General features: G+C 41.4%; 1 protein-coding gene across 5 annotated transcripts in view; it reads left to right on the forward strand.

Annotated features, from left to right (window-relative positions):
• The first annotated feature begins 1,254 nt into the window (after nt 1-1,254).
• The window catches only part of KCNC1 (potassium voltage-gated channel subfamily C member 1), a 121,269-nt gene continuing 94,950 nt past the window's right edge, over nt 1,255-27,573 (forward strand). For all 5 annotated transcript variants that reach the window (XM_059475342.1, XM_059475341.1, XM_059475338.1 and 2 more), the window contains exon 1: nt 1,255-2,047. In XM_059475342.1, coding sequence (XP_059331325.1) covers nt 1,478-2,047 — 570 coding nt within the window. In that variant the 5' untranslated portion in view covers nt 1,255-1,477. The remainder of the gene's footprint in view (nt 2,048-27,573) is intronic.

Here is a 27,573-nt window from a genome sequence, read left to right on the forward strand (position 1 = left end):
ACTCCATCAGCATTCCCTAACCATGTACCTTTCCATTGTATGTTTCACCAGCCTCTCCCATTCATCACGACATGACCTCCCATGGTCAATCCACAAAGTCTCAGCTCTCCAAGCTTTCCCATAAGCCCATTCCTCCTGAGACGTTGGCAGCAAATAAAACAAAATACAGAACACATCTACATACCTCTCTTACTTCCTTTCCACACAACCATCTTCTTGCTGTTCTTCAAGCTCCTTGCAAGACAGGAGCTGAGGGATTTCCAAAACTACCCTTGTCATTACTTGTGAAATAATGAGAATAAAAAAAGAAAACACAAACCCAAATTGCAACTTACTACCAACATAGGCGGCCAGAAAAAAACCCCAAGTGAACAATAGGAAAAGATGGAGAAGTGGTGTAGGTGCGTGGAACCGATTAAAAGCACAATCTGATAGGAAGGGTATCCCTACTCGCGAGGCCAGAAATCTACGCCTGGGGAGATGTTGAATTGTGCCCTTCAGCCAGTCGGGTCCAGGCAGGACGAGCACAGCCGTGACTCATGTCACTGGTGCCCCAGAGTGTCACTAGGAGCCGAGCGAGGGGCAGCCCCGGGACCCCCGCCGCTCCCGAAGGGGACCCTCGGTGTGAGCGCCGCGCGGTGCGGGTGGGTGCGCGGGGCGGGAGGGCGCTCTGCCCGCAGCCCGGGTCCCGGAGCGGGCACCCCCGTCCCGGCGGCGGGCGCGGCCCGCGCTAGGACCCGGGCGGGAGCGGCGCCTGCGCGCCGGTGCGGGGCGGCGGGCGGGCTGCACCGAGCGGCTCGGCAGCGGCGGCGGCGGGAGGAGCGGCGGGAGGAGCAGCGGCAGCGCCGCGGGTCCCGCCGCCCGCACGGGCAAGCGCTCGACCCGGGCCGGCCGGGCGCAGGGGCGGAGGCGGCGGGAGCGCGGCGCTGTCCCTTCAGCACCGGCGGCGCCCCCCGCCCGCAGCGCCGGGAGGGGCGCGGGCACAGCCCCGCGTTTCCCGCGGGGGCTGCAGCCAGCACGGGAGCCCCGCAGCCCCGCGCACCTGTGGGCAGCGCCGGTGCCGGGATTTTTCTTCCCACCCCCCCCCCCCCCTTTTCTTTTTTCCTTTTTTTTTTTTTTTTCCCTTGTGCTTTTGGCCACGTCCAACCAGGGAAAGGCCCTCCCCCTCCGGCACCGCAGCGCCCGCTCTCCCGGAGCATGGCCCCCCCTGCCCCTGCCCCTCCGCCGCGGCTGCAGCTGCCGCGGACCCCGAGCGTCTGACTCCAGACGGAGGCGGCGCAGCGCCGGGAGCCACCGCCACCGGCATCGCCTCGGAGCGGCCCCGGGGGAGCGGGGCTGGCCGGGGCCCCTCGCCCCCGCGGGCCCGGAGCGGGGCTCGGCTTAGGCACCGACTGCCGCCGAGCAGCCGTCCCCTGACGGGCTTGCTGCCTGCCGTGCTTGCTTGGATGAGTCTGCGACATGCCTAATAAGAGACGAGATGGGCCAGGGCGACGAGAGCGACCGCATTGTGATCAACGTGGGAGGGACTAGGCACCAGACTTACCGCAGCACCCTGCGCACCCTGCCCGGCACGCGGCTGGCCTGGATCGCTGAGCCCGATGCCCACAGCCACTTTGACTATGACCCCCGCACGGATGAGTTTTTCTTCGACCGGCACCCGGGCGTCTTCGCCCACATCCTGAATTACTACCGCACTGGCAAGCTGCACTGCCCCGCGGACGTGTGCGGGCCCCTGTATGAGGAGGAGCTGGCCTTCTGGGGCATCGATGAGACCGATGTGGAGCCCTGCTGTTGGATGACCTACCGGCAGCACCGCGACGCCGAAGAGGCTCTGGACAGCTTTGGTGGGGCTCCCCTGGATAGCAGTGCTGAGGACGGAGACATAGATGGCACCGGAGACTCTGGTGATGGTGAAGATGAGCTGGAGATGACAAAACGCCTAGCACTTAGTGACTCCCCAGATGGCAGGTCTGGGGGCTTCTGGAGACGGTGGCAGCCCCGCATCTGGGCACTCTTTGAGGATCCCTACTCCTCCAGATATGCAAGGGTAAGCAATGCAATCAGCACCCCCATCAAAACACTCAAACCTCCCTGTGGTCCCACTTCCCCCCAGCATCACCAGGGTTCTGTCAGAGCAGAGCAGCCATCCATGTGTGTGGCCATACAAAAATCACCACGTGGGGTCCATGGGGATGTAACCCACAGTCTCAAGCAGGCCCCAGGCATGGGGAACTAGTAGATACCAAGGCCTGAGCCTATGTACTCAGATGTGGGCCTCCAGAGACCCTATTTTCTAATAGGCTCCTAAAACTCCCGGCCTGGGGCAGGGTCCCGGTCATAGGCCAGAGAGGTCTCCATTACACCAGGAAATTTCCCTCTATGCATAGATTCTTACCGTCAGACATCCCCCAGTAAAGAGAGACACCTTGTCCAGCCCTCTTGCAAGCTAATGGCTCTCTCCCCTTTATGAGATGGGGAAAGGATTATGGGAGCAAGCATTCCCAGTGGTACCAGGGGATTTGGAGAGTTTCAGCCTGGACTGGAAAGGGAGTCAGTGCCTTTCTCTTTTCTCATACAAGTTAAATATTTATGAACATGCTTCTCTGAAAATGGGTAATTCAGCTGCTCACTCTGTCTCTTTTTCCCTTGTGGGAAATGCAAAGTATTAATCAGAGGAAAGGGTTTCATTCATGTAGAAGGGACAGAGTGTTTGACAGGTTTCTTGCCTGCTACTGAAGGACAACTCCTCCCCTCCTGGTGCCTGCGGTTGTTTTGGAAAGGGAATGCACACTGGTGCAGCTCACACATAGGTATGGATAAAAATGGTCTGTAATAGTCATCCAACTGCTTTAAGTAGGCACCTCCTCATGCTATGAGAATAATTACATTAATTAGGGGCTGATTCTGCTCCTGAAATGAAAAGTACTGAAAACATTTGCTTCAGGAACAGCAGCAGGATTAACTCCCAAGATAGTCAATTTGATAACTAGGGAAAGAGATGGAGGATAGTGCCTTCATAAAGAAATTGGTTGGCATAGGCTCTACTCTTAAATGTACCTTTGTTAGAGCTTGATTTTTGCCAGACCTCAGTAAGGATGACTGGTGCTTTGGTGGGGGAGGGTGATCAGTGTTCCTGAGAAGGATCAAAGAAGTGAGATCAGATTAGGGAGAAAATTGGATGGATGGGGGAAAGAGAAGTGGAAATGCAAGGAGCAGGGAGCTGGCTGTGTATGAATGGGTGGCGGAATAGCAGCTGCCGGAGACTTGGTCTGAGCAGAGATCTCCAGCAGGGAGACACCAGGTCTGCAAACTGAATGAATGGGGAAAGCTGGAGCAGAGCCTGGAGTTATATCTTGGTGCATTTCTAAAGATTCTTGTTTGTACACCATTTGGAGACTTCCTCCCTGAACAAAGGAGTTCATATTTTAAATTAATTCCTTTAAACAGCATGGAGGATAAAGGAATAATAGAATATTTACCACAAGATGGAAAGATGATGCTGTTGTATTGCAGCTTTCAAATCTCTGATTTCTGCCAAGGGAACAAGGCTGGAGGGTATCCTTGAAAATGCTTGGTTTCCATTAATCAAGCCCAGTGTTAGCAGGCAATCTGAATGGCAGATCTCTCTGGTACCCAGGAATCTGTTGGTAAAACATATTTCAAGTGAAAGTAATTTGCTTGTTCAAGGTTTTGGGAAATGGTTCAAAAGCCAAATGGATAATGTTGTCCCAAGGAAAAGGATACAGAGCTTAAAACACCCTTTTTCTTGGAGGCATTATGATATTTTAGGAGAAGGACAAGAATTTATAATCAATATTAGGAGTCTTTATGATGCACGGGCTGGAATTCTAGAAGGATATAAATTCTCTGAGGGTATTTTCATTTAGCAATAGGTGTTTTATAAAATGTTTTGGCTTTGTTGGGGGTTTTTTTTGAGTGGATGATGTACCATTTATTCACATTCACTTGTGCATACCTGTTAGAATCCAACTCCTGATTTACCTCTGACTTGTTGGGTTGTAGAGGGTTGTTAAGACTAGATAAATATGAGTGCTCTGAATATTTCATGGGTTAAATATGATTCTTTAACTTGTATCTATGGAGACGTAGGCCACATGCATTAATATTTTGCATGAAGGAAGATGGCTTTCCTCATCAACACATGCACACACTGTCCATTAAGAAGACATTATAGGACACTTAACATTTCCTAATAAAAGCCATAAGTTATGGTTATGGATGTAAAAAGAGATGGGAGTTTGATTTATGTTCCTGTAACCTATCACAGACATTGCAAAAAGACCTGAAGCTCACAATAGCTGATTTATAGTAAAATAATTGATAACATCATTAACAAGTGAATGGTATATTAAGGCAATTATTGGTAGAGTCAGGCAACAAATCCACTGTTACCCCACTTCTAATTGAGTCCACTACTTTTAGTTACAAACTGCAATTTGATTGTGCAAAAATCTAAATTCACAATGCCATTTTGTCAAAAAAAAAAAAACCACCACAAAATTATCTCTTCCTAAAGGGAACTGAGACCTGTACTAAGGGTGGTTATTACAGACCTCTGATGTTTACATATGGCACCAAAATGCATGTCAAAATAACATCTCAATGTAAGCATCAGTTTACATAACCATTATAGTGTTACACTTGGGCAAGTAAAAGGAATACAGTCTCTGAATATTAAGATTAAATGAAAATCTGCGTATCTGTATAAAGCAAGATTCTCTGGGCTGTATCTGGTATCCTAGAGCAGTGAATGTTTAGGAACTGTCTATGAAAAGCTCAGCATTTACTCAAATCCAGCCATTCTTGGAGGATTTTGATGGACACTGCTTGCAAATACAGGTACATTTGACTGTTTTGCTTCACCCCCACCTGACTCATACTAAATTACTTCTGAGCTCCTTGTAGACAGCCAGGGAAGACTGGAAGTGCATTTGTGTACATCAGGCAAAATCAGCTAACTCTGCAAATTTTGTTTATTTCTTACTTTGATTAGGCAAAGCTCCTAGTCACTAATCATTTGTCTTTAGGTGCAACATAGTCAACAGTTGCTTGTTAAAACAATAGTGGCTGATTTTAATTAAAGTTTTTTCTGTGCTAATTTCTTAATAATGTAGTTCTTTCTAAAAAGAGGAAACACTTCAAAATTGCATAATCTTCTATATCTATAATAAGAAAAGACAGTTTGTTTCAAATGATAGACTGCCTTAGACATCTATCTTAGTAAGATAAACAGGTATTACACTTCTCCTTAACCTAAAGAACCCATGTTTGGATATCAGAGGCAAAATCTTGTGCCTTGAGATCTGAACAGAGTAACGAAAGATGATGGGAAAGATCCAGGGATCCAAAATCATCTGTCCAGACAGCTAAATATCACTGAACATATCTAAACTGATGTTTCTTTGAAGCTCATTAGAACTGTCCTTTTTGCATCATCAGACAACTTTGTAAATTAATTTATTCTAAGTAGGCAAAAAGGGGGAAATACAGTCAGCCAGAAAGCTATGCTAAAGCAGCAGAGTGTTACATTGTGGTGGAGTTCCTGCCCTCTGTACTTACTAGACTTCATAGATCACTCAGTACACAAATGTGTGAAAAATATTTTCTTGGCATCCTCTCCCCTTTATATTTATGTCTGGTCATGCTGTTCTTCCACTAGTAAAGCTCCCACTGACTTCCTGGCAAGTTTGGCCTGCAGGTATCTAACATATTTTTTCCCCTTCCTCCTCCTCCTCCTCAGCAGGATAAGGTTGTGTTTGTGTTAATTCACATTCCTTGGGTTAGTGAATTGGTGTTAATTCACATTCCTTGGTCAGTGTTTGAGAACAAGGAGCTTTCAGCTGAGATTGTGCCTACTGCTTACATTCAAATTGGACAGTTAAGCTTTTTTAATGAACTCTCAGGAAAGCTTTTGTAGTCCTTCCAAATAAACCTTTACTGTTTTTTAAATAAAAGCTGGTTGGGGTCCTATGGAAAGTCCTCAACAGCTTGACTTACAATCCTGGCATATGCTGTACCACTTTGATCTGTAAGAGGAAAAGCAAAACTCTCACTCACCCTTCCCTCATGTTTTCCCCTTCACATCCTGCAGAAGAATCTGCTTTCCTCAGTGGGTGACTTTTGAAGGACAAGTTTCTGACACTGAGAAGGAGACAGGAAAAAGGACAGTGGTAAAGAGATGAGAGAAAGGTATTCCCCAGGGATTTCTTCCAGCTTTCTTTTGTACATTCAGGAGCATTTCAGCCTTGCTGTGTTCATTTAAACTGATTTTTCTCTATATAAAGTACAACCCATAGGTATGAAAAGGCTTATGGGATCCTAGTTCCTGAATAACCACACTGTCTTGAGGATTAGAGGCCGGGGTGATTCTGCTTTTCCTTGTCCCTGGCCAGCAAGGCTTAGCTCAGGAATTGAGGCAGATCTCAGGGAGTGGGAACAGATACTCCTCACCCTTCACAAGGGGAGCTTATTGCATAGATGTGTGATGCAGGACATGCTTGGCACAGGAGCACTCCACAGACAGTGGTCTGCAGCCTCCCACCAAGCAGCAGCAGAGGGGATGAGAGCTGCCCTGCTCGCTTCCCTCTACCCTCCTCAGGGACAGCTTCCAAGGGGCCCTGCTGGAGCTGCTCTCCCACCTTGAGCCTTTCTGGAAGGTGTCTCCTGCAGAGCCATATCTAATCCTGCACTGAAGCTGGCTGCAGGAATTCTCACCATATACTGTGACAATTAACGAGACAGCCTAATTTTAACTGCACGCTGCATTACAGCTCTGGAAAAATGGGAATCTTTCCACATCAAATGAGGTTTCCCTTGCACTTGTAGTATAATAGAATTACAGACATCTATTAACTACCGTTCTATCATTCATTATTAATATAGTTCCTAAAATTCCATTTTATTCCTATTTTCTCCCATCAAGGAACATGTTACTGCAAATCCTTATATAACCCACTAGTAAGCATGGTAGTCTTCTCTGCATCCTGACCAAAGAAACCTTGCAATGCCAGCTAGAAAGTGTTCACTGCTCCAAGTCCCATATCCAATCCTCATCAAATTGGTCACGGTGGGAGCAGTAACTCCTGGGAACTGTCCATCCAAATTCAGAAGTAATATGTTTTTAAACTACCACACACACGAAAAAAATTAAAAGTATCAGAACAGCCATGCAGAATCACAGCCTCACCAGTTTGAGCTGCTCAGAAGCACACAGGAAGATATGATATCTGCCCAAAAAATCTTACAATCTCTTTGAAGTCACGATCTCACAGGGAGATGAGAGAGATGATGTTACCCACCTGACAATTCCATGGCTGCCTAGTACAGACTTAGCAGTTTGGATTCAAGGACATTTTTTTAAAATCTATCTTCCTATTTCCAATTTTATTTCTATTATTCCAAAACCTTAAAAAAGAACAGCATCTGTTGCCATTTTAATTCAATTTTTTTAATCTCACTTAATTTTAATGTTTCTAGGTTACAAAATTTACTTCATTTAGCCCAGGCTGTGATTGTATGGATCATACCATCATATGCATACACATATATATGCCTTCCTATTGCTGCCACCTCCTACGATGCTGAGTGGGATTTCCATATGAGGAAGGACTTCAAAATTAAACCACCCCAAAATATTTCTGCAGAAGTAACCGTGGTGCCACTGAAATCAATCTGAATTTAGTGGCTGGTTTCAGAAAGATATTTGGTCCCTTCTCTCTTTAATCCATCCCTACGTACCTTCAGTTATTTTCTTTGCCCTTCTCCTGACATTTGCTATTTTGGTTTTGGTTAGGGCAAAAAAAGCAACAAAATACTGGTAATTCTCTGTTGGTCTATCATGAGACAAAGGAGAAAAAGATCTGTGGATCAATTATAATATTTCTATTTTAGAACTATTCACAGAACTGTGGTGTATTAGACTATACCTAGGAAACCTATTTTTCCATTTTGTTCTTCCCTTCTGCTGTGTGATCTAGCATGTGACAGTCTTATTTGTACAAATGCATAGTGTATATTTACAGTAGTACTTTAGTAAAGTCTATACATACTGCCTTTCTCTTAACATAAGGAGAGATGTTAGCAACAGAGGGCCCAGCCTTACTGTTATTGAAACTCAGCCAAAATTACCACCAACTTCAAGGATAGAAATGAATTTTCCTGCAGTATGGTTCAGGGTAACAAATTAATTGCTGTGTGCTGCTTTTTTTAATAGACACGGTGCCTATTTCCATTCCAAAGCACTGAAGTGCAATAGATCTTAGCAATTTATTAGGAGCATACATATTCAAATACATGTGCTCATAATCTTTTAAAGACATGAGAATCTTTAGCACACTGCATCAAAACAGAGCTCTAATACTGACAAAGCTCATCATGATCTTACTGGCTTTTTCTACTGCAAAGGACTGTAGAATACATCTCCCTTTAAAGCACATGACTTCAATTAATGTTCAACTAAATCATATCTGAGCGCTGTGTTTCGTAATAGAAAGGGCAAGCAGGGGTATTCTGATTGAAAAATTGGGCCCTAACTGATAATCAAGTGCGTAATTCTTTCTCATGCAAATATAGATGGCAAAACTGAGTTTCCATTTTGTATAAGCTTGATTTTATGAGATTTGTGTGCATTCTTGGGGTATAAGACTGATAGAAAAGCCATTTTGAGATCTTTGCAATTGTCTTACAATTAGCCTCTCAGTTACTATATGCTCAATTTGATCTGAGGAAAGAACAGTTTAGAAGGCTGACTTGGCTTTCCCTGCTGAATATTGAATTACATAAATATGTGATTCACTCCAAATGGTACACAGAAGCGGTAGGATCAGATGAAATCAGAGAAATCTATGAATCCATGGAGAACCACCTCCTCCCCCTGGAATATAAACCAAATGCTGTCATTTCTAGAATAATTTTTACATCTCTCTCCTGTGCTCACTAAGTAACCAGATTTTGCTATCTTCACTCCTACTCCTGTAGTGATAGCTTACTCCAGGAATATCCCCATTTCCGTCAGGCTGAGAACAAGGTACCACCCAACACGGGTAAAGGTAAAAGAATCAGGCCCTAATTGATTTTAATTTCTTTCTGATAAGATTTATAAAATGTTACAGAGGCGCTAATAAATCATGCAATAAAAATTATGAATAAATCGTGGGCCAAGGCTTTTTGCAGTGATTGCTTATGATGTAAGACCCTTTAATGACAGTAAGTTAAAATTGCATTGTAATGGCCTTTTGTAAATGCAATAAATCTCAGGTTTCAGTGCGCTGCAGACAGCCAGCAATGTGTGTGCTGCACATGAGCTACCAATACAAGCACACACTGCTGGCACACACTTATGTAATTATGTTGATACTTCAGGAGAAGCAGTAAATCTCAGCACTGCTAGATTGACTTTGAAAAATCTCGGGTCAGGACCACTGAGGTGTTATGACTACAAGAAATAGCTTAAAATGTGAAATAGCTTAAAATGTGAATAGCTTAAAATGTGACTACAAGAAATGGCTTAAAAAGCCATACAATGGCTTTTTTCCTTGGAAACCTGGGAGAGAATGTCCCTTTTAAGAGGCAATAAAATGGATTATTTGCTTTTAAATAGCAAAGGCAAAACCTATTGCTACTGAGTCTTATAATTTTCAGACGCAAATACAAGTTAAGACATGCATTTTCACCTGCACAGCCAAACCAAATTGATCTTCTCTTCCAAATGTTCTTGATCATCTACCCATTCACAAAAATATTAAAGGTACACAGAGATACATCAACAGCTACTTAATAACTACTTGTTTCTGCAGCAGAGTTTCTCTCGCTGCCCACATTTGCCCTCAAAAATCACATTCTTAAATACAAAAAGATCTGGTCAGCTTGGGTTGCTTATCATTTAACGTGCCTAAGAAAATTAGCTGCAGATTTCCCTTGAAAGTTCATTCCAATATCCCTGTTCTATATATCAGCTCAGGCTTCTTGCAGTTTTCAATTGCACCAGATCAATTGACAGGTATAGATGGTGCAGGCCAGTTCTGTGATTTATCCAATTATAAATTAAATCAAAACCTTCAGTCAGAATGCTTCAGACTTGATAACAGACTTCAAAACAAAATGAAGAGGAAGAAATCTCTAAAATGCTGAGCACCTACTTCCTCCAGCAGAAGGGAGGTCATGTCCTAGAGCAGAAAAGGACACAGGCAGGAAGTGAACAGACCATCACTAAAATCCCACCCCACTTTGTAGGACCACAGTCCCAACTACCACTGATTTTAGCGGGATCCAAACAGAGACCCATGCAGATCTATTTCAGGTAAAATTTTTCAGGACAAGGACAATTGTGTAATTGCCACAACACGCAATGCAAAAGGGCTTGCCTTCTCAGCAGCCTTTGATCTCTACTCTAAAAACACCACAACATGATCTCAGCCACATTGTGCTATTCCTGTTTCCTTTTTTAGCATGGATCTCCCCTTCTCATCTAGTGTGGAGTTCTGCAAGAAATCTAGTGACAGTACATCTTAGCACTTCTCGGGAATGTGTCCCGCATAACGCAGAACTGATTTTAACTCAGGGTTTCTCAGTAAAGCACTTGTAAGGACAAACCAAGAGCAACCTGACTGTGGTCTGATAGCTCAACCAATACCCAGACAGAGGCAACTGCTGTGGGGTGATGGCTGGCTTTCAGGTTTTGGGGCAGTAGCAGATCAGCTTAGGTCAGAATTTTGCTAAAGTGATATTGAAATTTAGTGTTCTGTTGTTTAGTGTTCAGCTGATAGGAGTTCACTGTCTATCCTACCAAGAAGTCCCTCAGGTGCTAGGGATTTTATTAAAAGACCTAATGTAAATTTCAAAACTGTGTAGATTACTTAAAATGTTAGTTATGTCTAAGCAGCAGGAAATCAATAGTGCAAAAGTGCATTCACTGGTCTAAAGAAAGCATCTTTTGGAGAACCTGCTCTACTAAGCAAAGAAGCTCAGTTATCACTGTGTCAGTGCCTTGGATTACAGGCAAATAAAAGTTTGAAATTGAAGTAAAAATTTTATAGCATCTTCAACTCCAAAACACAAATTTATCTTCATGTCCATATTACCATCAGCTGTAGGAATGCCTAAAACTGTGCATTTACTGTTCCCAAAGGATATCTTGGTTGGGACAGCAGGGTAAGCCTGGGCTCTTACTGGGTGATTTTTAACATTCATTCAGAATTTTCCCACATGTCCTGAGACAAGTACACAGACCTACACAGTGGAAATGTATAAGACAACAAAAAACAAAACCCTAAAAAAGCCCCCAAACCTGAGCTTTGTACAAATCATTGCAAGCAACTGAATTAATGCAGTTTATAAAGTGAGAATTTGTTAGAAGATCTGACCAAAGCCCCGCTTGCTTGCCTATGTTAGCACTGAAGGATCCTCTCAAGAGGAGCATCTGCAGCATGCCAATAGTGCAAAGGCAGGTCACACACATTTAGCTCAGCAAGTGAACATTTGCAATGGGCACAAGCACACAAACACCACATTTTATTAGCTCAGTATGGCACATCATTTGGGTATGCTTCAGCCCCTCTCATTTTCTTTGAATTTTACTGTGTGTGAAATCATACAAGATGTTTAATCTTACTATGCTGATTTCAAAATAGAAAAACAAGATTTCTAAGGTTATTTGCTTTGCACTTTTTCCTCTCTCCCTTACTGTATGTTTATTTCAGGAGCTAGCACAATAGAGTTATAATTTCTGCGACACCTCTAAATGCTTGTACTATAAAAACAGCAAGTTGACAGCATCTAAGGGAAGGCTTTACACTGTACTCAGATGTAGTGTTTTCCAAACCAACCTGGACTGCAGCAGAAGATTCCCCAAGGCTGTGATCCTTCCAAAGGTGGAGTGTATGCCTGAGCTGTGGTGGCCAGTGCACGGACAGCAGGGCTTCTCCATCACCACCTTCTCCATCCCTCCTGCACCCAGGAAATCTAGCAGTCACTTCCTACATCTTCACTTCTGAGGGCAGACTCATGGAAGGGTACCACCATGTGAGTTCAAGCTTAGAATTCCCAAAACACTAACCATGAATTTGTAATTTTTTTTAATGCATATTAAAATTTCCCAGTGCCTACAGTGTTGTTTCTGCATGTGCCCAAAACTGTCTTAGCACTGTTGGCAACTACCTTATATCAAAGCCTGGTTGATGCCCATAATTTTCCTTCACTAATAGGAAAATCCTTTAAATGAACTTGCCAAATACATAGTGAATATACACTGTTTTAAAAAACATACTTAAACAAAAACATGAGATATTTGTGGTATGAAACAGTTCCCTCGACGCAATAATCTAGTGGCTACTGTATTTTGCTTAGAATATGAAATTTCAAATTTAATATTTTCCTCTCACTGCACAATTTCCAATTTTCATCCATCTCTGCTTGGGAGTCCTCCCCACTTCACAAAGCTGCATAATCCAGGCAGTTAGTGAAGTTAATTCAATTTGCACAGCATGAGGATTTCACAAACCATTATACTGGGAAGATGGCAAAGTAGCATTTCCCAGTGATGTGGAAGAGGCCGTTCCTCTGTGGTAATTCTGGGCTACTGAATTCAGCAAGATCAATAGCACAAAACAGATATACATAGTGGCATTATCAGAGAGTTTAATGTTGGCATATGACAAGACTGGTCCTTTTATTTTCACTCACTTGTTGGAAGCCAGGTCCTGGTATGAAATAACCATATGTTGTCCTCATGCATTGGACTTCAGGATGAGCCATGCATTATGATTTTGGGATCTCTGTGCAGCCCCTATGGAGAAAGAATGTGCAAAATGCACAGAAAAGTAGGAGGTGATATGAGAGTAGATGGTATGCAGAATTGGAGAGGACTTTTTCACCCCAGAGCCTGAGCAATTCTGCCATGCTGCAAAATGAGCTCCAAAGTCAGTGTGAGGACACATCACATGATTTGTTTTGAAAAGACCTACGTTTCCCAGGGCTATCAATCTGTCACCTTTCACTCGTGCCATGGAAATAAAAGCATTCTTAAAATCTCTGAAGGCTGCCTTTTCATCAATATTTTAACATAAGCATTCTTTTAATTTAAATGGAGATTGATCACTTATATTTTATTACTTCTTAATAAAAAACCATGATCATCATTAAAAGAAAGTGACCTCAATGAAATTATTGCCAGGAAAAATCTGACTTGGAAAAGCACTCAAACAAGTCTTTGCTAGATCAGAGCCTTTTACAGCATGTATGTTTAGTTCTGGTTTTAACAATCAACACACAAGTGATCAATGGGCATTCTAGCTATTACATTCACTGCTTTCATGATACACTTAAAACTAGTCCAAAATCTTACTGGAAACTGTAAAGGGTATACTGTTAAATATCCCTCTCTGCTGTAACTCACCCTATATAGGAAGACTTGCCAGGGACGCTAATGAAGCGAAGATGGTTTTGCAGTTTTACCATCTGTTATCAAATATACTCCTGCTATAGCAGAAACACAATTGTATTAGAATTTAGAAGTAACAAAAATTGAAATAAAAATTTTCTTTCATTGTTTAAATAGCTTTGCTGCATAGTACAAAGAACAAAATGTTTGGATGATTAATAAAACATCTCAGGGCTGCTTAAATTAAGAAACAAGATGCAGCAAAAGAATAGTGATGAAGTTGAACATAACCACAACACAACAGAGATATAAATAAGAAACCATGTTATTCCACAGCCTTCAGGTTTAGACTTTAATTCAGGACAACATACCCTATTTTTATATTCTACAGGGAAAAAAAAAAAGTCAACAAAAAAACCCATTTGAAATGTGAATGTCATTGAAAATTTTTTAAATGCTCCATCTACACTAGCTTTGTGATGATTGTAAAGTGCTTAAAAACAGCATCCCCCTAACCCTCTTTCCATCCTAAGTAAGGACCTCCAGGGTAAAAACTCTAAAGAACACTACAGTTTAGCTTCACTTATGTGCGCTGGACTAAAAATGAACACTTAATATTTATGTGAATCATTGTCAGTGTCAAGTGAGATGAAGCTTATAAAAATAGATCCAAATGAGGGAATGAGTTTTAAGACTCAGTGGGTAAATGCCTTTTTACGTACGATATTATTTATAGATATTTTTTAATCTGTTCTGTCATCTTGTCTCTTAAAGTATTAGAAAGTAAGAAAGAAGGAACTATAGCAAATGTACATGAAAGAGAAATATTACTGGGAGCTGTGGCAGAATATGAGCAAAAGCCAGGAAGTTTAAAGCTGTGCTCCTAAGCCCCTTGCTTTCTGTATGAAAACAGTTCCAGCCTATTTTGCAATTAAATATGCACTTTTTAAAACTAACTATGCTGTTGAAATAGGAGGAATGGTATTTTCCAGACTCTCAGGCATCCCTAAGACTTGCTACCACATCTAAAAACAAGTTAATCTCAAGCCTGTTTTGGGCATTGGGCTGAGTCCTGTCTCCATGGTCTCATGAAGCCCTTGACATTCTACATTAATCAAAGTCCTCTCTAGATATAAATGTTGAGCTCACCACAGCCACAACAGAAATTCCAGCATTGGACCTCAGTTTTTGTAGCTCTCTTAGAAGTCAGTGATGAGTGCAGATGGTCCCCAAGTTGATCTCCAAAAATTCTAAGCACCAAAAAACTTAAAATGTTGTTGTGGTAGCTTTTTACATCTATTTATCACATCTGATAAGGAGACTGCTGGTACTAATGCTACTCTGCATCAACAAGGTTCTGTGAGTCTCAACAATTAATAAAAAAACTTTTAAAAACTGTAACAAAAAGGACAATAATAATGAAATTATTATTAGAATTTGAAGCAAGTATTCAATATTGAAGGGCAAAATACTCAAGACAATTAGAATGCAGGTCACCTTGTAAGAAAATTCAGAATGGGAAACATTCCACAAGGCTTCTGCTGGGTTCTTGCAAACAGGGGAATGTTACACTTCACACGTAGGAATCTGGGGAGGTCATACTTACTTTCCTTCTGCTAGCAGGTGGAAAACTCTCCTTTGAAGCAATTGGAGCCATTTCTTCCTTTATACAGACACATTACACAACCTCTATCCAACAGGAAATAAAACTGGGTAAAGCAGGCAGCTGCTCTCTTCCCTGGGTCTACGTGGTTATAGAATCCTGCAGAGGGGGAGTGTGTATCCATAGGCTTTTGCTTTTACCATTCAGGTATCATTTTTGTAAGCACCAAGGTGAAGTGGTTTTTGTATTCTCTTCATCCAGGTAGGATTTCAACTCAGCTGCATGTCTGCTGAGAACAACACACAGAGCTGCTCATTGATTTGAAGGCATTTCTTGCAAATATAAGCTTTTCCTGCTCTTGACTTCAATAGCAAGATCTAATTTAGACCAGTGAGAAATTGCATCTAATATTTTTGTTCTAAATCTATTTTAGAAGTGAGATGTATGTGTTTACAATTAAATTTAAATTGCTGTAAATTTAAGCAGAGGTTTCAGATGTGAATATTAGGAATAATTGAGGGGTTTTTTTATTTCCACAAGGATATCTGAGGATATAGTTCATCCCAGTAGTCAACCAGGTTTTATTTAACAGTATCAGTCTAACAGATGCAATTTCCAATTATGATAACTGTGGGTACATAATTAATTTTAGTAACTGCAAAACTTACAGTAGAAATACTTTTATGTGACATCCCTTGCTCCTCACTTTGACAATTGCAGAAAATAAAAAGTAAAAAGAGAGATTTCTGCTATGAGCTTGTACAACTGTCCAACTGCTTGTACGGCCTGCACAGCAGTTTATTCTAGAGATCTGTAATGTACACAGATGGCAAAAGGCTCACAAATACATCCAGAAATTATGTGTGAAAACTACATTCACAAGTCTTGCTCTGTGTTTGAGAGACCAGAAACTGTATTTTGACAGGAATATCAATAAGGACTTGGATTCAAATGAAAAAAAAATGTTTTCCATTTAGTACTTACACTGCATAGGGTATTAGCTGTAATCAAGAAAAATTTCAGGATGGCATGAAACTCTCAAGCTGCATAATTCCCAATAACACTCAGTGGAGTCCTGCTATTAAAATGCCCACAGGCCACAAAAATGCTTTTAAGCCAACTCAGTTGCCTAAATTACAAATACTAGTTAACAAAATTCACCACAGGCTCACAACTTAGGGTAGAATATATTCTTTTTTAAATACATCTGCCTTCATTAAAATCCTTAGTGGTCACTCATGGTTTTCAATCTCTCATTATGCTGAAGCAGAGACTTTTTTTTTCTTTTTGAACACACAGAAAGACATGAGGCTTAAGTAAAGTCACCATGCTTGCCACCAGCCCCTCTAACATTTATTGCACACAGTTATTTGTCTTTCCAATTCAGCTGCTCGTGAGAGTTGCAAGGAAGGGAAACCATTCATGACTTGATCTTTTTGGTGGTTTACATTTTTGGAAATTTTGTAGATGATATTTAGGAAGCCTTCTCACAATACACAGACATTTTGGCTAAGAAAGAATATTGTATGTACCCCAGTTTCAGATCTAGGGCTAGACAAATAAATGTAGATACATTTTGGCAACAAAATTTTTTTTTCTCCAATTTCTCCCTCTCCTCTCAAATAACACTTTTTCAAAGCTTTATCCTTTTCCCCATAAGAAAAATCCCAATTTCTCTTCTCTCCCCAATATTAATTTCTTTTGCTCCCTCACACTGACTTAATAAAAACATGAAAACAAAAATGGTAGTCAGAAAAAAAAAAAAAAAAAAAAAAAACCAGCAAAATTTAAGAGGGAATACCAGGAGATAAAAAGGAAATAACTTTCTGCACAATATTTTACTAGAAACTGTAGGTAAGAAAAAAACCTTGCTTGTTTGAAATCTGAAGGACAAATATGACAAATCTTGTTGAATGTTTTCAAGGAAAAAAGGATGTCCTTTTTTTTCCAGATTGCTTTTCATCATTTCCATTGAGTTACTTACAAATACACATCCATCTTATTGCAGTCTTTATCTTGATTGAGGCAAGGGTTTTTTGTTTGGTTTGTTCAAAATTAGTTGGGAATATAAACAGCTTTCCATGTAGGTCAGAAAAAAAATCTTCAAATTATTCTCAACCTGGCACTGTGGTTTTTAGCTTTTTCTGGACATGAAAATACTCTCTCTTTTAGAAGCATCAACATGTTCTTGTCCTTCTGATAGTTCCTCTTACACCCAGAGTCTGTAGCACCAATTCTAGGTTTTAAACAGCATTTTAATCACTGTTGAATAGCTGCTCTCCTGCTCACAGAGCATGGGACGCTATGCAGTGGAGGAACTGCAATCACCATCAGACGTGAGAAGGACATTCCTGAAGTGAAACTGCAGAAAATAGTGGTTGCAATGTAAGCAGTGAGAAGGAGAATGCCTGGAGGAGGATACATCTCCCAGAAATAGGAAATGGAAGGATTCTTCAGAGCTAGAAAAAAAAAATCAGTGTAGCGAGAGGGAGGTCTCATCCCTCAAGGTTCACTGGATATTGAGGGACAAATAGAGTTAGGACCCTGGAAAAGGAACACAGGATGACAAATCAGCAGCTTGCTAGGAGAGAGAGAGGCAGTCAAGAGTTTGAAATCTCAGACTGTGGCCACTTAGAGGAATTCCTTTTTCAGCAAGGTGTCAACCTATTCAGAATAGTTCAAGTGAATTAGCAATATGCACACCTTCTGCATGTGCTGCAAGCAAAGAAACAGCCCTCACGAGAGCCCAGGAAAAAGGGGGTTTGCAGTAAGAGATTTTGAGGTCAAAAGAGAAGATTTTGCTGTTGCATGTTTGCCAAATAATAAAAAAAGGATTAGGTTCCACGTGAAAAGCTTTGTGTATTGTGACCAGTGCTAATTCTGGAGAAGCCTTTGCTGTAAGGACACGTGAGGACTTTGGACAGCATGTTCTGATGCACTCATTTTCTTCTGTGAAGGTGAGACACCTTGATGGCTGGCACAAGAACTGGAGAACTGGGCAGGACAAAAAAAAAAGAGAGAAAGAGGCCAACTTCATTTCCTTAAGAGCTCTAGAGTGGATATTTCAGCATTCCAACCTAGCCAAACTACCTTCTCCACTCAGGAGTCCTGAACAAGCATTATGTCCTTCACCACACAGAGACTCTTTTCAGCTGTGATCCAAGACTAAATGGGATTTCAGGAGAAAACAACTGGCTTGAATACATAGGGCACTTGTGGAAGTGAGAGCACACCACAGGCACTTGCTCTGTCAGACTAAAAGATGCTGTGCTGATTCCAGCAGTGGTCCTCATACAGGAATTATTCTGGAGGTGATCCTCATGCACCCCTTTGCCCTTGTTTGATCACATTTTTTTTTTAAAGGGGTCTAGAATATATGAGCAATCTTTAATTGAGAATATTTGCTGTCTAATGAAAAGCTGTGGCTTCTTAATGTATTCTGTTCATTGAGAACTCCAATATGAAAATATGTGTAAGATTCAGGGGCAGATACAGTGATGGGGCTGAAGCAACAAGGAGATACGGTAGCAAAGAAAAGTGTTACAATTTTATTTGGGAAGCCCAGAAATGCACCAGCTCTTGCCACGAGTTCAAATGAGATTTCTGGCAAGCCACAACTTCTTGGTAATGATTTACATCTATAATCAGGATAATAGAACATTATTTATCTAACTCTTCTGGGTATTGTGGAGACTAACAGTTGCACAGTAATTTGGAGATAAATTGGAGACACTAGATGAATTTCCACTCTCATGTTTTCTCTAAGCAGGTGAAGTGAGGACATGACACAGAAGCAACCAAAGTTTTCTCAAAATAAATCAGAGAGATCAGAAGGCAATTTTATCTTTGCTTCATTCTGATTATTCAGCACTCCTCAGTAAGATTGACAGGAAATGAGAAAACAAAGCTTTCATGGATGAGGAAGGTAAAATCTAGTAACACTTAACAAAAACAGTTTAAAATCCACAAAATTATTTCTGCCATTTCAGATGAAAAATTAATGCAAGATGCACCCAGCACATTGTGCCGAACAGACTATCGACAGATCTAATAAATAACTTTTAATCACATAATGAGAAAAGTTAAACATATATCTCCTCATATAAGCCTTTTAAAACAAAACCATGTAAAATTAAACACTAACATGCCATTACCAGACCCCACATTTTAACTGGCCCTGACTTATGGCAATTCCATAAAGTCAGAAAACAGTTTAAGTGAATTAACCCTCTCTCTCCATAATCTGTGTATTCTGATTAAAGGCTCTGAATGGAAGGAGCAAGTTATTCATCATCCCCGAAGTGCAAAAGAATGGACCTTTGATTTTTGTCTTGGCTGTTGTGAGAAAACACATCCTGCCTTCCCAGAGCAGGCAGACTGTATGAGCTGAGAGCTGTCTCTAGCAAGGTGGGTCTCTCCCAAGAGACCAACACTCTATGGAATGAGATGCCAGAGCAGATGCTGTATGTGCTGAAGCCTGACACACACTGGGACACCCTGAGCAATCCCAGGAAGGCACAAAGCAGAGTAGGAGCACTCACCTTTTCCTCAGCTGGGCTGGCTCTGTCTGCAGGATCATCCTTATATTACAAGACCTCTGACACAAAGGCATCAGGCAGATATTGAAGGTGAGCTAATCACTTCCCAGGGAAACATTCAGCCAGAAGGGACAGAGGTATTGCTACAGATCAGAGAGGAGGCAGAGAAGTCAGACAGACATGGCAGAATGACACTGGGACCACATCTGGCAGTGTGTTGAGACAAGGAGTAGCCCAGTTTTTGCCCTGGAGACTCAGGGAGCAAGGCAGATGATAAAACAGTTGCCCAGATGCCAATGTCTCTGAAAATGCCCTGTGACTGGGATGCAGACCAGAGGGTGTATTGCAGACATGTGAGCAGCACAAGACACTCCACTGAAATAATCTGGTAATTCTTGCTATAGGTGAGCAGAAAATGGCTGGATGCCTTGGGCATTGCTTAGGGGCCACTGTGTTCCTCAAAAATACGTACTGCTTTGAAGGATTAATTCTACCTCGTATTTACCATGGATTTATTCCTTACAGCACACAGGGATAGCCCAAATTCACTTATATCATTACCTAAATCAAGGAATCAAGAGCGTCAAATTTGACTTCTTTGTTCATTTTTTTTCCTTGAGTAATTCCTAAAAGGACCAGGAATTACTGCTTTTCCAAATAGAATAACAACAGAAAGCTGCTGGAATTTCAACCAAAAAAACAACCAAAACCAAAAACTCAAACCAACAAAACCATTCCTTTTTTCCTCGGTGTTCACTAGCTATAATTAATGTGAAGTTAATCAAAACTCAAAGCAAGATGATAAAAAAAGGTCAAAAAGCAATTATATTAGAAATATGTCCCCTAGTCAATTGCTTGCTTTTCAGGCTTTAGCTCTGTGGCAATTTCAGTACTTATGCAACCACCATAGAATTTTCTAGGTCTGACTTTTACTTGAGAAGCAGAAACTTCTCACCAACCAACCCCTTCAGGTCCAAGCCCAGGAACTTTTTTGTCATGGGGGTGGGGTGGGGGGGGGAAGGAATGAGCTTCCTTCACACCCTCAGCCCCCTCAGATGCCACCACTGCATCAGAGAAGAAAGTATCACGCACCTTCCTGCTCGCTGCAGATCCAGTCAAGGACCCTGGGAATCAGCCGGGAGCCACCTCCTCGTAGCACACAGCCCTTGCAGGGAGAAACCCTCTGGGGAAATCAGTTCATGGCAGGTTTCATACTGTGCCTGGTTAACAGCATATGTATCCCTGTCCTTTTAGCACAGGTTGGAAGGAACAGTGTTTGCTAAGGCTACATAGCCAAAAAGCACACTTTAAAAATACACGCTGTAGTCAGATGTCTGCTTGTAACATTTATGACTTGGCAGATTGACTCGCACATCAGGCACACATTTGATGGTTAATTCTGAGCCCTAATGCAGCAGAGCAGTCTTCTACCTGGCTGGTGTCTATCCTTTTCAAAAGGCAAAGGAGTGCATAAATTATGTTTAAAAAGAGGTAGGCATTTTCTGCCCACAGAGTGGAGTCACTGTAGGTGGATTATTATCCAGGAATACCAAAGAGGCAAGAAGTCTGTGATTTAACCCATTCTTTGTAATCTCCTTGCCTGCTACTGTTGGTACTGCTGACAGTCTGAAATTATCCATATGATACAATTTTTCAGGAGGTTCTGCAGCACAGCAGCTGCATTTCAGACAGTCAGCAGGAGTTAAAGCCCTAAAGAAAGGATTTTATTCTGAAATAATACCAGCTAAACTCTGCAGCAGCATCCACTTGTCTCTGCTGATGTTGGCAGCTATGAGGTTGCTCCAGTTTACTCCCTCACCAGGCCCTGCACTATGAATGTCATGTCTTAGCAGAAAAGGATGAACTCTATACCACCTTACAGATGACCAGCAGGATTTTGAAACCTATTTCTTCTGCAATATCTTTACTACCGAGAAAACAAAAAGCAATAGTTTTCACAGTGCAAACTGAGACATTTGTACATCAGGATACAGGCATGACCTTTATCTAGCACAAATAAGGCATAGAGATGTTCAGCTGAACACAACCACCTGCATTTACTCCAGCCAAGAACTTGATCTTCAACACTGACCTTAAACCATTGTGAATTGTGATGAAGAAAAATAATCAGCACTGGGGCTGAGCATCCCTAAATTCCAGTGGTATGCCTACAAACTGCTGACAGTAAGCATCTTCAGAAATAGGATCTATAAGAATAGCCAAAAAAGAGGAGGATTTATAAATTTATGAGATGAGTTTTAGATTATCATAGGTATCCCTGCTCTACTTCGACATTTCATATTTGTGCAAAGAGAAAAATATTTTCCTTGTCCATAACAATTTTTAGAAATTAAAAATACTTTACAAAAATTACTTAATCCTTTCAGTATCCTTAGTGAGATATGGAAGCACTCTTTCAATTTTCTCACAAGATGTGTGATCAGAGGCACAAAAAGACACTGCTTATTTGTTAAATTAATCAAAATAAATAATTAATAAAAATGTGAAAGAAGTCCTGGCTCCCCCTGCTTAAAAAAAATTTTCACCAGAGTCACCATTGTCAGTAGATCTAAACAGGTCAAAAGCAATAATACTAAATCCAGGGGTATCTCTGCTGTATTTAGTACCAATGGATGCTGCTCTAAAACCTGTGATTCTCCCTGAGAAGGGTAGCAAAGGCTCAGTATTTTCTGGGCAGATGGGCATCTGTAAAATCATCCTGATCATCTTCCATGCATACCCATCTTTGCTCTCTAGCAGATGTGCAAATATCTTAGACTCACCAAGTGCCACCGGGGTGCAGGCAAGGACATGGACTTGTCCCTGTCCCCTCCTGACCACACACAGGGAGGAGGCCAAGAGCTGCTGGCGAGTGCATCCTACAAGAGAAAGACACCAGGCAAGGTGAGCCAGAGCCACCTCTTGAGAGGAGACATGGGAGAGATTTGCAATGAAAGGAAAAGCTGTGCCGTGTTAGTCAACAGAGCTGTTTGTGCCCAGGGCACAAATGAGAGGAATCCCACAAGAGGAAAGGGGAGTGCAGAAACACTTCTCAACAGCAACATAGCACCTGCCCTTCCCACCTTCCTCCTCACCATCCCCTGCAGATGCTCCCCTCAATGGCTTGACCATACTGGCTTGCAAGGTGCTCAGTTTAAAACTATTGCCAGTAGACTGAAATTCTTATTTCTCCTTTGCACCACAGAGGCACTGGGCACAATTTCCATCATAGTCAGACATCTCCTACCCCATAACAAAGAATGCTAAAACATTCCAGAACTCCTTCACCTTCCTTCAGCAGGCTGTGCATGGGATTGCCCAATGGTCCAATTAAAAGTCCCAAACAGGCAGGATCCCTTTACACTCCCATGTCTGCTTATAGCAATACTTCAGTTCATTAGTTGAGCTCAGCCCCATTACTGGGAGCAGTGAAGTTCAGGCTCCTTGCTAAACAGAAATCTAGACAAGGAGCCTGAACTTTCTGACTACCTTAAACTCCTGAAGCAGCTCTCTTAAATAAAGCATCGCTCAGCTCTTCTCTTGGAGTTCTTGAGTAGTTTTGTATTTTGTTTGATAGTTGACCCTGGTACTTGCTGGTAAAGCGAGATGGAATTCTTCCATGTGATCCTGTCAGGGTTGAAATTTTTAATTTACAACTATATTAACTTTCCACTTAAAAAAAAAAAAGAAAATTAAAAAAATAATTCTATTTAATCAGTCTTTTGTAACACAAATTGCAGGGGATGATTTTAAGATAACACATGAATTAAGGGCATCGTTGGCATAAAACTAAATTCTGTTTCAACACTGCCAAATGGTGCAGTTCCGGAATAGATATAGAGATTTCCAAAAATAACATTTCTACCATGAAAAGTTCCCACAAAATTTCCCAAAATTATTTTGGAGACATACTACTGCCTTTATTACTTTATTTTCCTCAGTGTAGTTTATTATTTTCATGGAGGAGCACTCAGAGGGTGCCATTACAGAACAAAGCCATGCTATGATAGCTCACTTAAGTAGGGAGATTGAGATAGTTTGCAATGATAATTAGTATGCGGAAAATAACCTTAATTTTTATAGATACATACATCCACATACATATTTAAACTCTAAGAAACCATTTTCTTCTTTTCTACAAGTGTGGAATCTAGTTGGAGAGTTGGGAAAAAAATCTTTCTACAGAAAATAGAGGAGATCCTCTCCCAGTATAAATCTCGGGAACCCTAAGTCATTATGTTTTTTAATTTAGAAAAGTCACTGTGATTGTTTAATGAGTTCTTGTACTCTTGTACTCTTCGTTATCACTCAAAATATGAGCCAAAAGCAGTCTGCTTGTTTCTACAGGTGTGACTTATGAATAATTAAATAATTCCTACACATTTGTGAATATTTCCACAGCATTCATGAAACAGTTTCTAACATAATCCAGAGACATCTGCAACAAGGCCTTTGACCTCCTGTATCAGAGTCCACCAATGAACCCAGTTGTCCCTTTGCATATTCCTAAGGTTGTGCCCCTCCCTTAGAAAAGGATAACACAAGTGGAAACAGGAATTTAAATGCTGTCTTTCAATATCTTTAGCTTTTTCTCAGCAGAATATTTTCCTGTCATAAGAAAACAGAAACTGAGGCATTATGTTAACACCCATGCATCCAGTTTTAAATCCCATGCTACTCCAACACATTAAATCAGTTTTCCCAGGGAGAAGGATAGTTTCCCCAAGGATGGCTGTCATCTTGGGCCTCACCAATTTTCAGATCTCTTAGCTCACCTTTTTTTTTTTTTTTTTTACCAATAATGAAATTATTACTTTTTAAAATCATCTTTGTACAAAGTCCAGCCCAAGGAAAAGCTGATTGAGAAGGAACTGATTTAAGAAACTGAACAAGACATAGTCAGAGCTTGCTAAGGCATCTGATGAATTGAGGCACATGCTGCAACATACCAGACATTTGTAGAGGAGAATTAGATGTCACATTGCTCATGTAGTGTCCAAGATGCTGGGACTTTCTCAGGACTTTACAACCCTCATTTTTGCATTCTCTGTTCAGGAAAGCAAGTGAGGGAGCACAGTAAGGTTTTATCTGACTGGAGCAGGACACGTTGGCAACAGCAATACTGGGAGATCCAGCACAGCAGCCTGGATGTTATCCATCTAATTTCAGTATCTAATCTCTCTAGACACTTATAATCTGACACTCAGTGGTGTGCTCCATCTTAGCTGATAGTGAAATCATTTAATACAAGTGGGTAGTGAGGTAGGTGACAAGATGATTGATGGCAATATCTTAATTTAAAGCTATATAGCACCACCAGACAGAGGTCTAGAGCAGCTCAGGAGCTCTGCCTAAATTTGTTGGTATCCATGGAAGTGTATCATGCCAGAGTGTGGCTTATACCATCTACTAAATAATTTTCCTAAAAGGGATGTAAGCTACCTCAAGCCCATTAAGGCAGAGTGTCAGCATCTCACAGGATACTCAGCAGTGAGATTACAGTGAGCTCCATCATTTCTCCCTCCGGGCAGTCTGAATCTTTTCCTCTGCCTTACAGGAAACAGAAGGAATGCTGGCTCCCTGGAGCTACCTGTACTTCCACTGTGACCTCAGGTGCCCCAGCAGCAGAGATGGTGCTGTTTGACAAGCACCAACACTGTCCATGCTTGGGGTTACCACTCTGTCCTGCACATCCTGCAGTGGGAATCTGACCCTTGGAGGCAAATCTGGTGTCCAACATTTGCTGCAAATGGATGAGGGGTCCAGAAGCACCAAGAGCACAGATGAAAATATAGTGATGCTCCTGAACCTAGAAAGTGATTCATATTAAGACACATTATTAAAGCATGGAAAAGCCTTTGCCTCTCTATTTGTTCATAGAACTCCTGCTTGGAGAGCTCAGAGAGCAGACTGGATCCCACAGGGAATCCCTAAAAAGTCCACTCTTGATGAGTCTGCAGTCAAAGCCTAAAGGCAGGCTCATGTAAAGGAAAAATGGGCTGTAGTGAGTTTATGAAGAAGAAATGTCTGATCTTTCCTTTCTTAAGGGCCTTAGGCACATGAGTTTGTCTACTTTTTTCCAGCCCTTAAGCACAGCTGTTTCTAGGGAAAGCAATGGCAGAAGACTCCCTGTCCACCCTTGTATTGCCATGGAGACACAACCTGACTACAATTTCCACAACCACAAATTCCCTCAAATTCAAGGGATTTTTAAGTCTGCAGCCAACCTATTGTTCTGCCTTAAGGAAAAAGATATGGGAAAGGGTGTTGTCACTTCCATCAGCATTCTCATAGAAACTGAGTCCATACAGTCTCAGACTCACTGTTCAGACCTGCACAAGAGCATCTGAATGCATTTTTATCGGGCTCCTGTGGGGCAAAACAATTAAAACACCTTCCCCATAATTCATTAAAGAATACTAGAGGTAGTGGTTAATTCTTACCAAATTCTTCCATGCTTCATTCAAGGTCTACATCGTAGGGCTGTTTCTAACCCAGCAGCAGCACAAAGATGAGCTTTCAGTAAAACCTGCATTGTCCAAGGTGTTCCAATGGCCATAACCAACAGCATTTTCCTGCAAAAAGGCTGAATTTACATTGTTTGCAATGAGACTGTGACATACCAGCATTTTACACCCTTTGAACAGCAGGGATAAGATGAAGAGAATTTTATGGCTAGTGATTGCCTTTCTTAATGAAGGAGCTTTGTCTCTCCCAGTGCCGTGTGTTGTTGCAGTTTCTGTGGTAACGACTGATTGCACAGAGAAAGAAGTCAGTGTAAATTGCTGGCATGTAAACAACAGCTACCTTCGAGTCTGGTTTACATATACACCTTTTCTGACTCAGTTTATGATCCATTTCTACAAGGTAACTGTTAATGCCTACAGTATTTATTATTTCCATTTCGAAGCCATTCAGCAAATGTCCTATGTGACATACCTCACGTGCCATACCTTGCCAATGCTGAAATACAACTTCTAATTTAGAATAAAACCCAGCTGATTTTTGTCTCCATAGAAAAATTAATTCTTTAGAAAAGCAGATGTAAACTCTCTCAATAAAAATGACACAACAGAAAACATAAAAGTACAGAGTATAAAACATATACACATATATACTAGCAAACAGAAGATGACATGATGTGAAAGGTAAGAGCAGGTAAAGCTTTTTTCCATATTGTTTCAATGGAAGAATTTGTTGTGTGTGAATCTCAGAGAATAAAGCATTTCAAGTGACTGCAATGAAGCAACAAAGAAGTCCAGGCTTAATAGTTTTCATTTTAGAAAAACAGTTCATATTCACAGAGTTAAGGTTTCAGTAACCATACGTAAAACCTTTAAAATAACTCAGGAAATGCCTTCAGAAATCAAGACTGCAATGATTGGTGCCATTTCTTTCACTACCCACATCTACTCACACCCTACTTCTCTAGAAACACATTCTCAAAATGGAAGCAGCTTCTTAAGCACCAAGTTGTGTTTCTGGTTTACTGAATTCCCACAGAGTACTGAAGTTTCATTGAGTAGAAACTAAGGCATCCAGACAAATTTGTTTAGTCATGAAAGTAAGAGAAGAATGGAAGACAAACAAGTTGCAAGAATGGAAACTCCTGAACTAGTTTTCCACCAGCTTCTCACCATCCACATATGCTTTATGAAATGTGTGTTGACTAAGACACAGGACTAGCTCCTTAAAAAAAATGGGGCACAGTCATTCATTTCTGTCAATCTAGTTCTGAAGAATGCTCCTTAACACAGACGTTTCAGGCTACCCTAACCACAGCATTCTCAGCTAAATCACTTTCTTACCTGAAGTGCTAAAGTGATGCCAAATATTCCATAGAAATATGTTGACATACACCAATCACCTGGCAGCCCAAATCCTGCTGCAGTCAACAATAGACTTATACTGGCAGAAGCAAGGTGGAGCTATTTCTGGAAGTTGTTTGATGTGATGGTGACATGGCTGAAAATAAACAGCCCCAGCATGATATACTGGGCCGGCAAACCCCAGTTGTTGTAGTGTTAGGTCTGACC

Source organism: Ammospiza nelsoni, chromosome 6 (assembly GCF_027579445.1).
Source record: "Ammospiza nelsoni isolate bAmmNel1 chromosome 6, bAmmNel1.pri, whole genome shotgun sequence".
NCBI classification, from domain to species: domain Eukaryota; kingdom Metazoa; phylum Chordata; class Aves; order Passeriformes; family Passerellidae; genus Ammospiza; species Ammospiza nelsoni.